The sequence below is a fragment of the Typopeltis vanoorti genome, chromosome 1 (assembly GCF_054136105.1).
Source record: "Typopeltis vanoorti isolate ZY-2024b chromosome 1, IOZ_Tvanoo_1.0, whole genome shotgun sequence".
Taxonomy (NCBI): Eukaryota; Metazoa; Arthropoda; class Arachnida; order Uropygi; family Thelyphonidae; genus Typopeltis; species Typopeltis vanoorti.
In genome coordinates, this window is record NC_143549.1 from 114,253,979 (window position 1) to 114,267,040 (window position 13,062).

A 13,062-nucleotide genomic window follows, 5' to 3' on the forward strand; every position below is an offset into this window, starting at 1 on the left:
CCTCTCTTTCTCTACTCTTCTGCACTTCCACGTAGTTTCTTACTTGCTCAGATCCATTTTCTGCACTCATTACTCTTTTTTTTTCCAGCACCAGCCTCTCCAGATGATTCACACCCAAACCATCCAGATGTGCAGTTATAGAATTTGTTATAGAATGAATATATGGAATTGCCTGGAGTCACTCACTAGTATAAGTTGATCTTTGGTTACTATTGAACAGTAAATTGCATAATATCAAGTTGGCTGCAACAAATAAATAAATATAAAAAATAAATAAGTGAAACTTATTGACTTGGTTCTTTTTATTTGACTTCAGCCTCTCATTCTTCAGTGGTAGACTGTTTTGATTAAACTTTTAATTTTGTTTTGTTTGTTATTTTTTCTTAATAATGTCTTCAAATTTTGGCATCAAAGAGAGATCTTGGAGGAATCATTTGTCTGTTATGAATTGACAGTAATGAAGAAGAAGAGTACTGCTGCAATGGAAAATACCAGATATTGGTTGAATGTTACTTTTTATTTTAAGAATTGGAGGTGAGGAACCCTATCTTATTTTCAGATATTTGATACATTCAGTTATTCATGTTTTTTGACAAAATATTTTGGTGTCATTTTTAATTTTAAATTTTGTTTTTTTCTTTATCGGGAAACTGACAAAATTAAGGCTCTGCAAATTTTTTTTATGTAGTTTTATTGTGTCACCTATGTATTTGTGCATTCGTCAAAAGCATTATTTCTCAACTCATTTATCTATTGTTATCATTTATTTTCAGGTAATTTTACATAATAATTATAATTATTGAACACTTTTACAGAATATTAATGGTAAGAAATGCAGTTCACTTCGAGAAGGAAGACATTTACCATTTACAAAATTGCCACCATCCCATTCAAGCCAGATGACAAATAATGAAGGTATGATTTCTCTTTTCTAATTATTAAGCTATTGTTTCAGGGATTTATATATATATATATATATATATATGGCAATGTGGCCTACTTCCTAATATGCAGGAATAAAAAGGCGTTAGCTGATTTTTATTATTATTTTTTTATATATATGTCAAATTAGCTTTTTTTTTCCCCATCGAGAGCAAGATGTTTGAAAACTCTACTCTTTCCATTCCTCTGATCACTCTTTTTTTAATAAATCATCTGATGTTTGTTTATAGAGCAGAATTTGACTTATTTCAGTCTTATTTATCTTAGTAATGATTACATCATCTACATGATATTATCTCTGCTTTTTTCACTATCCCACCATCTTTTCACTAAAGTTATTCTTCCATAATCGTTTCTTTTCTTTTTTCCATATAGTGAAGGAACTCTTTGGGATTTCTTTTGTCCTTCCATGCTAATTTCCTCTTAATCTGATTTTCTTTTCCTTATCATGCAGGTTAACATTCTTGCCTGTCCCCTCCCTGTGGAACACCAGTTTGTTTTGGAGGGGACCTTCAGACCTTCTATTTATGGTACTGGCCCTTTTCATTTTCTCTCTTTGCTTTTCTTCCCATATTCTTTGCTCCATTTTTCCCTGTCTTTTTTTACTTTCCTGTCTTCCAGACCACCATCACTGAATCCAATGCCCTGCCACATTGTTGCCACATGTGCGACCCATGTACATCCAAAAAAGGGGGGGGGGTGATCCTGATGGTCTTGCACTATTTTGGCCTCTGCTCCTGCAAGATGGGTGCTCTTGGATGGTCCAAACAAGTCCACTCAGCTAGTGGACTTGCTTGCAAGGGTTAACAGCGTTGTAATAAGTCTCCTAATCAGTGGTCTCGGGACAGTGTAAACCTGTTGTTCCACTTACAAGTGCAGTAATTCTTGCAGGCAGGATAGTGGGCATTCATGTGTGGCTGCATGATGGATGGAGAGCTCTAGCAGCAAACAAACAAACAAACAAAAAAAAAAACTAAAACCCCTCCTTGAGCATGAATTCTTTATCCTCAAAATTTTCAGGTGCCCTCACAGGGTCCCAAGAAAGTACTGATACTATAGATGTATCATTTCATAACAGGAGTAAGAAACAAAAGATATGACACCAGTATAAATGAATCAGTGTTTTTGATCATCCATGCAACTTGTGAAAATCTGGTAGGGAAAATGTCATCCTTCTTTATTCAAAATGTTTAGAAGGACTGGTGGGATCTCCAAAACATTTAAGAGACTATGTTCTGGTGATATCCTTGTTAAAACATCATATCAACAACACTCAGTAAAACTGCTAAAAGCAATATGAATGGGCAGTATGCCAGTTACTGTAATTCTTCATAAAAAACACTTATCTACAAAAGTTGAGTGATATCAGAATGGGATCTCCTCGATTTTCAAGATGAGGAAGCTATGTTCAGAGCTTAAAGATCAAGGAGTGACAAGTATGAGGTGCATCCTAATATGAAGAGATGATCAACTAGTTCTGACCAGGAACATCATCCTTATTTTTGATACACCTAAGCCTCCAGCATGTTTGAGAAGTCATTTGCTCTCATTCTATGGCTAGTATATTTACATATTCCCATACAGTTCTTTTAAGGTTTTTTTTTTTTTTTTTTTGATAAGTAAGATAATTTATTTCTTTTGGAATTTTGCATATTGATGGAGTTTCGTTTTTGAAAATTAATGATTTAAGTGTTGTCTAGGTTGATAGGGAACTGAAGTTTAGAGTCCATAGTGTCAAAATTGGCAACACAACACAAATGATCACTTGAATGAAAAACACTAGAATGGATAAAAAAAAAAGTCATTATTCCTCTTTATAAAGCTGTTATGTCTGCATCTGGATTATTGTTCTAAAGGATATGGAAGTAATAGAAAAGAATGATTCAAATGTAGGTGACCAAGATAGAGGGGGAGTTACAAAAACTGACACTGATAAATGAGAACATATAAGCTATTAAAAGGGAATTTTTTCAATACATGGCAGGAGGAGATCATCATTAGAAGTTGTGTAAAAGTATAGTTTGCACAGATGAACGTTTTTTTTTTTTACTGTGAAAGTGATGAATGAGTGTATAGATATTAGTAATCTGTATGTGATAAGTTTAAGGAGAAATATGATGCTCTGTAGAGAAGGGTTTCTAGATTATGTAAAAAAATAAATAAAAATACAAGAGTGTGCTGAGATGTTGTGATAATCACCATGAAGGAATTGAGGTAGAACCATGTAACTTACACATTATTCTACATCAGTGATGAGCAACCCATGAGTTGCATGCAATCCTCCAACTACTAACCTGCGGCTCGCTGAAACATTGCACCATTTAGCTGAAGTGTAAAAATTTTAGCAAAAAGAACAATGTGTTATCAATATGAAGTACACGTTAAGAGGTCATGTGAAAAATATTTGCTAGCAACGATAGTTCCCACGATTGTGCAATTTGTCTTCTTTGCATTTTCAGTCGCACACGAACAGTTATACTTTAATGGTATATGAATGTACTTGCATTATTCTTATAACTCTTTCTTTTAAAGTTATCGGTAATCAGCATTCATATTTATGAATTTAGTGACACAAAACACACATATGTTGAAATGATTATTTTACTTATTATTAATAAAATAACAATTGATGTTTCGATCCTTGTATTGAGGTCATCATCAGAAAGATGCATGTGTATATGAAAACAAGCTACGTGCTCTTGCACTCTACAAAGATAAATTGAATCTACGCTGTTAATTGATCTTTTACTGATCCTGACCTCTAGTGGTTTAAAAAAAACTACAATAAACCCTGCTAATGTTGTCTCGTACTAATATTTTCTTCTGGATTTGTACAGTTCAGGTTGCTATACTAAGATTTTCTTCTGGACTTGTATAGTTCAGGTTGTTATTTAATGTTAAAACACTTCACGTCTTCTTGTATTGAGATTTTTCTTTGGCTTGTTTTGGTTGCTATAATGGTTGCAAATGGGTTCTCCACATTAATGGTTAGACTGTTATTTTTGTTCAGGTTAGGATTGTGTTTGAGCATTTCACATACTTCTTTAAATTTCCTCTTGAATCTCTCGAACTTGGTACCTTTCCAGTCAATTCTGGTATGTCTGGAGTGTGTGTGTGGTCTGAAAGGCCGGTTTTTCCAAAATGGAGGTATTTAATGTGTTGTTTGTGTTTGTCTTTCCTAATTGGGATGGTTTGCCCTGTTTCCCCTATGTATCGTAGGTTACATGTGCATTGTATTTTGTAGACCCCTGGGTGGGCTTGGTGTGGAAGAGGATCTTTTGAAGAACTGAGTAGGTGTCTTAATTTTGTTGGGGGGTTTGAAGGTGGTTTTGATGTTGTATTTTTGTAGTGCTCTGTCTGTTTTTTCTGAAATGCCTCTAACATAAAGTATGGCAATAGCAATCTTGAAATTTTTTTGTTTTTAGTTGGTGTCTCTGTGGAGGATCTTGTTAGAGCTTGCTCATTTTAACAAATAGTTTGAGCTCTGTGTTTAAGGGTGCTTATGACACCTAGTTTTTGTGTTGGGTGGTGGTAAGAATTTTTGTGTATGTACTGGCCTGTGTGTGTGTGTGTGTGTGTGTAGGTTTGCGGTAGACTGAGAAGGAGAGACGTGTATTTTGTGTCCCTAAATTCATAAATATTATTCTTGAATAAATTTATTGGTACAAGCTATTTGAAAACCTGAGCAAATTATAAATATAAAATGGTAATATAATTTTTTCTTTTAAAAAGTTGCATCTTTACAGTTTTTTATTTATTTATTTTTTTACAAACAGAACCCTGTGTTTCATCAATGAGTTCAAAATCTAGAAAATGCAAAATCATCAGTATAACAAAAGATGGACATGTGACTATTTCTTTACTTGCATAAAAGACAATGATGTTTACTTGATATGTTGTGAAAAGATATCTGTTCTCAAGGAATATAACATCAACAGGCATTATAAAACTAAACATTCTTCAAAATTTAACAATTTGCAAGGACAGTTGCACAGAGTGAATCAACTGCAAAAAAATCTTAAACAACAGCAAAATGTATTTAGCTTCTTCATTTACTGCAGATACTGCAGCTCGTACAAGCTGCATCGTTAGTCAAATTTTGGCAAAAAGAATGAAAGCATTCTTTTACTATTTCTCCATCAGAGAATGATTTCATTCTTTTTGCTAGTGGTAGCAGAAGTCGCTTTCCCTGATAAAAAAAAAAAAGATATTTCGAAAATCAGCTTGCCACAATTTACATTCGCAAGAAGGATTGACGATCTTTTGCAAAATATTGAGGAAATTTTGCAGAGACACATTTTTAAGTTAGAATGGATTTCTTTGGCTTTGGAGAAAAGTTGTGATATTAATGATACGGGACAACTTGATGTCGTTTTGAGAGGAACAGATTCTAGTTTAAACATTACCGAAGAATTTCCATCTTTAGTTCCATTGAAAGGAACTACTATGGGAAAAGATATATAGGGAACTGAAAACTGTTCTTAATCAATTAAATACCCCAATAGAAAAGATCATCGGTATAACAACAGATGGAGCTCAAGCCATGTCTAGTATGCATGTTAGGATTATTATCCAGAGCATTTTGTATCAAGAAAATTTGAGTGCAAAAGTTTTGACAATGTCTAATGTTGTTCCACTGATCATTAAATTTAGAAATTGTATTAGATCTCGAGGACTGAATCATCGCAAATGTAAGGAATTTTTGAGAGATATGGAAAGCGAATATGGTGATATCCTTTTCAGCATCGAGGTTTGATGGTTAAGTCCCAGCACATGCTTAAGTGTGTGTACGATTTGAAGAGTGATACTCAGCCATTCTTGGAGATGAAAGACAGCCTGTTTCCAGAATTAATGACAAGGACCGGATGTGCAATTTTGCATTTTGTGTTAACATTACTCAACATTTGAATGAATTAAATGTAAATCTTCAAGAACAGAACAAACTTATTGATGAAATGTTCGATAAAATAAAAGCCTTTGAAAATAAACTAAAATTTTTGAATTGGCGACTGGAATCTAATAATATTGCTCATTTTCCAATTTTGAGAAAAAAAAATCCACCTGAAATGAAAAAATATGCAGAGGAAATACAGAGGCTACAAGAAGAATTCAGTTTGTTATTCAAAAACTGATGCAAAAATGAAAGTGATTTTGATATTCTCATCACCCTTTAATATAGACATTGAATGGGTTCCCGAAGAATTTCAAATGGAAATAATTGATTTGCAAAGCAACACTGAACTAAGAAATGTTTCAAAATGCTAGTCTTATTGACTTTTATAAGAGTTACTTTCCAACTGATAAATTTCCATTGCTGGCTACCCATTCTAGGCAAATAAGGAGTTTATTTGTTATTACTTATCTGTGTGAGCAACTCTTTTTGAAAATGAAACTTGTAAAAGATGATCTTCGAAATCGCCTTGATGACGAATGCTAAAAAATTGTGAAACAGTCACAATTTCAAACATACCTCCCAATATTGAAAAGCTTGTTGATGAAAAACAGAGCCAAATATCTCATTAATTAAATTTCAACAGCTATTTAACTTCTTTTGATTAAAAAATTTTGTATGTATACTGTGTATATATTGAAAGTATTACTAATAAAAAGAAACTCAAAATTTTAAAAAACTTTTCATTGTAAATCTATCTCAAAAATAACAAATTCCACCCCATAAATTAAAATTTTTTGATGAATATATTAAAGTATTTAATATTGTGTTTGTTGCGGCCTGTATGGAATACTAGGTTTTTAATTGTGGTCCACTGAAGAATAAAGGTTGCTTGCTCATCACTGTTCTACATATTCCCCACAAAGTGTTATACACTTGTTACAATTCTTCTGCATCATTTGCAATCCTCTCTCAGAAAAAAAAATTTTCCCTTGTGCAAACCAGTCATTTTTGTACTAGGTGTTCATCAGAACTTTTCGATCCCCCTTCCCTCCAAACAAAAGAAATAATAAAAAATGATATTAAAAAAAGCCTTACTGCCCACTCTGCTAATGTACTATAGGTTTACAAATTTCATGGGTAGGAGTCGGGGAAAAAAACAAACAAAACAAAACTGGTTCTTCCCATCTGGGGAGATTTAGGAGCCAGGTCTTTTCATCTGACTGAGCTATAAAATCCTCCTTATCTGTTTTTTTTTTTTTTTTTTCCCTTTTCTAAACAACACAACTTTAAATAATAATGTGTAATCTAAGAGCAGCAACTCATCCAGGTTACTATATGCGTATAGTTACTATTATTATTATTATTATGTGACACCTCCAGGGAGTCCAAAGACTCGTCGAGGGAGAGTGTGCCAACAGCATTGAATGATTGACGCCGCCCAACTACTAACCGCACTCAAACTTACTTAACTTTTTTGCGTGAGCCATTGGTAGCAGAGGCTCTACCAATCAACCAATCTTCAAGGGATGTACACGATATTACAATGGCACTACATGATTAAGAGTTTACATTTGTATATTTGAGTTTTTAAAAAAAAAAATTTTTAGAAATACTTTTCTTTCCATTTGAAATAGGAAGTGACACTGAGTTATGTGATGAATCATCATTATATATAGACATATGTACATCAATATACAGAGAAGGTGTTTATATATACAGAAAGAAAGTTGCATACAACATTAAATAAGTAAACATAAAAACTTATTCTGATTGTAAAAACCATTGGATTAATACACATACATACAAGAAGAACGTCGACCAGTTCCACTAGCATACTGTCTAGCTTTGTCAACACTAAAAAGGTGAAAGAAAATGATAAATGCAAAAAAAACGAAAGAATACAGTAAACCGTTAACAATGGTTATTCAACCAAATTTGACAGCTCATGTAACAATGTATGCATGAAACGAGATGCTTCAGTCATTATTGTGAATATGCATTACATAGTTTTTGGCATACTGTGGTTCTGCTATACTTAATGAATTAATCAGATTTTTCCATGTATCTTTCAACACTGCTCCTTGATTTCTGTTCAGGTTATTACCTGTTTGTAGGACCACTGCTGCTGCTTTGAAAATTCGGCATCTGTAATCGTCTTCTATATATCTAGCTCAATGCAGTGGCATAGCTGGGGGGGGGTGCAGAGGGGCGGTCCTCCCTAGGTGGCACTTTGAACCTTTTTGAACTTTTGCAGTTAATTCTAAAATACAGTCTTGAGAACTCATTTCCAAATATTGTAATACTACTGCAAATTTTCCTCACAATTGTTGTAAGTGTTGCTAATTGTGAGAGGAGTGTTTCTAAATAAAATTTATTAAGAATTACCTACATTACTATGAAATAGACTTTGCCAATGTCATCGATTTTGCTAACAGAAAAGCAAGAAAAATAACATTTTAGAATGTTAAAATTAAGGTTTTACTTCAAAAATAAACATAGTGTTTTAATTTATTTCCCTATACGTGGTTTGACTTTTTGTAGTATTTTTGGTGTATATTGAGAGGGGCGGCAAACTCAGGGACAGCCCCGGGCGGCAACAGCTCTAGCTATGCCACCCACTAGCTCAATGCCATATATAGAAAACGATTACAGATGCCGATTTTTTCAAAGAAGCAGCAGTGGTCCTACGAACCTGAACAGAAATCAAGGAGCAGTATTGAAAGATACATGGAAAAATCTGATTAATTCATTAAGTATAGCAGAACTACAGTATGCCAAAAAACTGTGTAATGAATATTCACAATAATGCATACATTGTCATGCAAGCTGTCAAATTTGGTTGCCTAACTGTTGTTAAAGGTTTACTGTGTTCTTTCGTTTTTTTGCATTTATTATTTTCTTTCACCGTTTTAGTCTTGACAAAGCTAGACAGTATGCTAGTGAAACTAGTCGACGTGCTTGTACATATGTGTATTAAACCGATGGTCTTTCAATCAGAATAAGTTTTTATGCTTATTTAAGTATATAAAGACCAAATATGAATAGTCTAAACGTTAATTAAGGTTTGGACCAAAATAAAACAAAGTAGTTAAAAGCACTTGCATTTTATGCATGAGCCTGGATCTTTGAGCATATGCTAGAAACCATTATGTAAAACCAATAATTTATACAATTATTTTGAACAGAGATTCCTCATTTTGTAGAAGAATAAATTTTTCTTAGGACCATGAAAGGGCACACTTTGTGTGTATTATGTTGTTACTAGCACTGCTGAAAGATAAATCATTTTTTCATTTTTAGTTAATAATATTGTGAGTGGTCAGTGTAATTTACAACTGTTGTTTGTGTTTTTTTCATTAGAAAATTAAGAGTTTTATTGTATATTAGAGAAGATGTTCGTGTTTTTAGAGTATATAATGTCTTATAACATATTTTTATTGTAATATTTTAATATTAAATACAGGTGTAAAATGCTGCCAAAAAGCAAAATAAACAAAATGCTAACAAGAGCAGCGAAATAGTGAACAAGATGGTATTTTCCACTAAAGACAATATTGAAAATGATTTAATCTCCAAGATCACTAGGCCAAAGCAGATTATTGGACAGATGATGAGGGAACTACAGATAGTTGAGCAGCACTTTTTCAAATTGTGGGCTGCAGCTCCCTTGGGGCCCATTAGTTTTGTTGAGGGGGTGGGGCTGTGAAATAATGAAAACAAATTTAAAATGTTTTAAGACTAAGTGCGGCATGTCAAATGTGTATCTTACATACACATTTGACATGCTAAAATTTCTTGGGTAATGTAATATTTGCATTTGATTTTCGCAACATTCTCTGTATGTTTTGTATTGAATATAAATACAATAAATATTATAATAATATATGTCTGTATTACGATTTTTTTTTTTCGATGGGGGTTGTGAAATATTTTAATTTTTCCAAGGGGGAGGAAGCTTTACATCCATAAGTTTGGGAAGCACTGATTTAGAGAGCAGCGCTTCCCAAACTGTGGCTGTGGCCCCTTGGGGGCCATAGACTTTGTTGGGGGGGGGTGAAATAAGGAAAACAAATTGAAAATGTTTTAAGACTAAGTAGATTTTTTTATCTTAAAAGAAACATATTTAATTTTTATTATTTATTATTTCTTTTTGGTTATTTTTTATATTTTAATGGGAAAAATCACACATTAGTGCGAGTTCACAAATTTTGCTTCCTGCGTATTTCGGTGCTTAATGAATATTAGTAAATATATGCTTATTCATATAAGTTTCATTTCAAAGCAGAAAGCTAAGAGTTGCAGTTTCAAATATTTCACCTGATATTGACTTTTTGTGTAACAGTGTTGAAACACATCCATCACGTTAAATTATTATTAAACTTCTTTTATGTTTTTAATTCTTTCTTTATTACTAATCGTTTTACATTTCATGTGCTTGTACTGCGAATGTACAATAACAATATATCTATCTATATAAAAATATGAGATAATGTGCCATGTCAAATGTGTATGTAAGATGCTAAAAATGTAATATTTGCATTTGATTTTTGCAATATTCACTGTGTATGTTTTATTTATATTGAATATAAATACAATAAATATTATAATAATATGTCTATATTACGATTTTTTTCGAGGGGGGCCGTGAAATATTTTAATTTTTCCAAAGGGGGCCCCTGATATCCAGAAGTTTGGGAAGCACTGATTTAGGGGATCACAGGGATAATAAAAATGTTTATTCATCTAAAATTTTTTATAATTAAACATGCCATTGATGAGTGGGTTATAAGATCTAGTTTTCCTGGTACAAAAATTAAAAATATAATGCAAGCAGTTCAAAAACAGAAAGGAAAAGTAAACAAGATCATAATTGTGGTAGGCACTAACGACTTAACTAGCAATAAGTTCATTATAAGAAAGGACACGATAAGGTTGTTGGAAGAGTAAAGAGTGAGGAAGTGAAAATAGTAAGTATTTTTTCGATATGATAAAAATAAATTAAGAAGAAGGGCTATGATGGCAAATGATTCGGTGCATTGGATGTGTAGAAGGAATGGATGCAAGTTTTTTTGATGTGTGGAATGAGTTTGAGGGAAGATTGGATTTGTATAAGAGGGACAGCCTACACTTGAATGCGTTTGGCATCAGGAATCTTGAAAAATTATTAATTGATATAGACCTAAAACAGAGAGTCGGGTAAACTGAATTCTGATGGGAGGAATCATGAGAACTGTGTGTAAGTGCGACAATGTTATGTAACTGTGTTAATAATGGGAATGGTTATTATTATGGAAATGATTATGAAGATAGAATGATTCTGTCTTCGTATGGTTTGGACTTATCAAGCATATGTAACAATGTCCATAAGTAAGGAACTAGATAAAAAGAGAGATCTGCAAGTTGTCAAATTGTGTCATGCAGACCACAGACAAGTGTATGCAAAAGAGTATGAAGGTAATTTATTATGTCTGTACATGAATGCTAATCAACAATGACCGTGGGTTCAACGCCTAGGTGTCTGATGCCATCTTGATAAGATTCTTCCACTGCATTCTATTTTGTGCAAGATGACTTAGTTTATGTATAGAGTTTCCACACTATTTGACGATGTCATTGCCCCATTCTCTGTTTGGTCTTCCTCTTTTGTTCTTTCCTTCCATCATTCCAAACAGCAACGTTTTTAATTTTCTCTCATCATTCATTCTACATATATGACCAAATAGATGTAGTTTCCTTTTGATTATTTTCTGTATCAGGTTTTCTTTTGGTTGTATTTGTCTGTAGATTTCCTCATTGTTCACTTTCTGGATCCAGCTTATTCTCAAGATCTTTCTATAGCACTTTCTCTCAAATGCTAGTATTTCAGATTCTCTCAGGAGTACCCAGGGCTCACATCCATAGAGCATGCAGCTGAAGATACAGCTTTTCACAATGCACAGTTTAGTGTTCATCTTTATAGCTCGGCTCTTCCATATTTTGTCCATGGTTTTTAATATAGCCGTTGCTCTGGCTGTTCTAATTTTTACCTCTTTTTTTTGGGTCCAAGTCATGCGTCATGTGGCATCCAAGATATGTGAAGTGTTCTACATTTTCCAGTTGAAAGCCTTCAATGGTAACTTTGTTCAGTAACTCCTGTTGTACGAATATAAATTTTTTTTCAAAACTGAGTTTTTAGTTTTTTCAAAATTGACATTTAGTCATATATTTTTCCTTCTGTGTATAATGTTTGCAGTGTCCTTTCCAGCCTTGCTATATGAATGCTAGGAGTATCAGAAACAAAGGAGTAGAATTTGTCGTCTTGGTTAATATATTGGACCTCATGTTAGGCATTAGTGACACTTGGCTATCAGAAGCAGACGTACTAACTGGTATCGAGTGCAAAGAATACAGTATATTTAGGAAGGATAGACATAATAGGAGAGGAGGGAGGCATGCAGTTAATGATATCAAATGTCTTGAATCCAGTTAGAGTTGAGACCTATGACTTCAATATTAGTAACAATTTTTCACGTGACAGTAAGTTTGAAACCATCTGGTGTGAGGTGGAGTCTAACAAGATTAAATACACAGTTGGATGTTACAGACCTAGTAGATTGATTGCCAGTGACAAAGAAATGCATCAATAAATAAATATGATTGGTACGAAAAGAGTAATCATAACGTGGGGACTTTAATTATCCAAACATTGATTGGGTAGATATGAAATCGCATTAGAAGAATGAAACTGAATTTATTAGGCTGTTGCAAGACAACTTCCTCAAGCAGCATGTGACAGAAGGAGTTCAAAGTCAAAGAGCATTAGATCTGATTATAGTGTCAGAGAGTGTTTCAATTAAAGATGCAACTATTCTGCTCCAGTTGGTGACAGTGATCATGCAGTACTCACTTGGAAATTGGCTAAGTTTATGGATGTTCCATTCAGAAAAGGTTACATACTGAACTACAAAGCAGGAAATTATGACCACCTGAGGGGGTACGCTGGATTCTGTGCCATGGTATCAGTTATTGGATGGGAAGGATATCGACAATGCATGGGGAGTTTTTAAAAAATACTTAAGTAATGCGATATCAGAATGTGTCCTTAGAGTTCGAAGAGTTCTAATTAAGCAAGATATTCATAAGAAAAAGATGATGTGGAAGGAATATCGTGTGCATAAGGATGATGCCAGTTATGATAATAAGCAGCAGGCCAGAAGAGTCACAATGTTGTACGGAAAGCTTAGTCT

General features: G+C 33.4%; 1 protein-coding gene across 1 annotated transcript in view; it reads left to right on the forward strand.

Moving 5' to 3' along the window:
* Positions 1-13,062, forward strand: part of LOC150110328 (TOG array regulator of axonemal microtubules protein 1-like) — a 323,432-nt gene that overhangs the window by 28,591 nt on the left and 281,779 nt on the right. Inside the window, exon 2 of the mRNA XM_090392920.1 lies at positions 816-915. Within this exon, the coding sequence (XP_090249046.1) occupies positions 816-915 (100 nt within the window). The remainder of the gene's footprint in view (positions 1-815; positions 916-13,062) is intronic.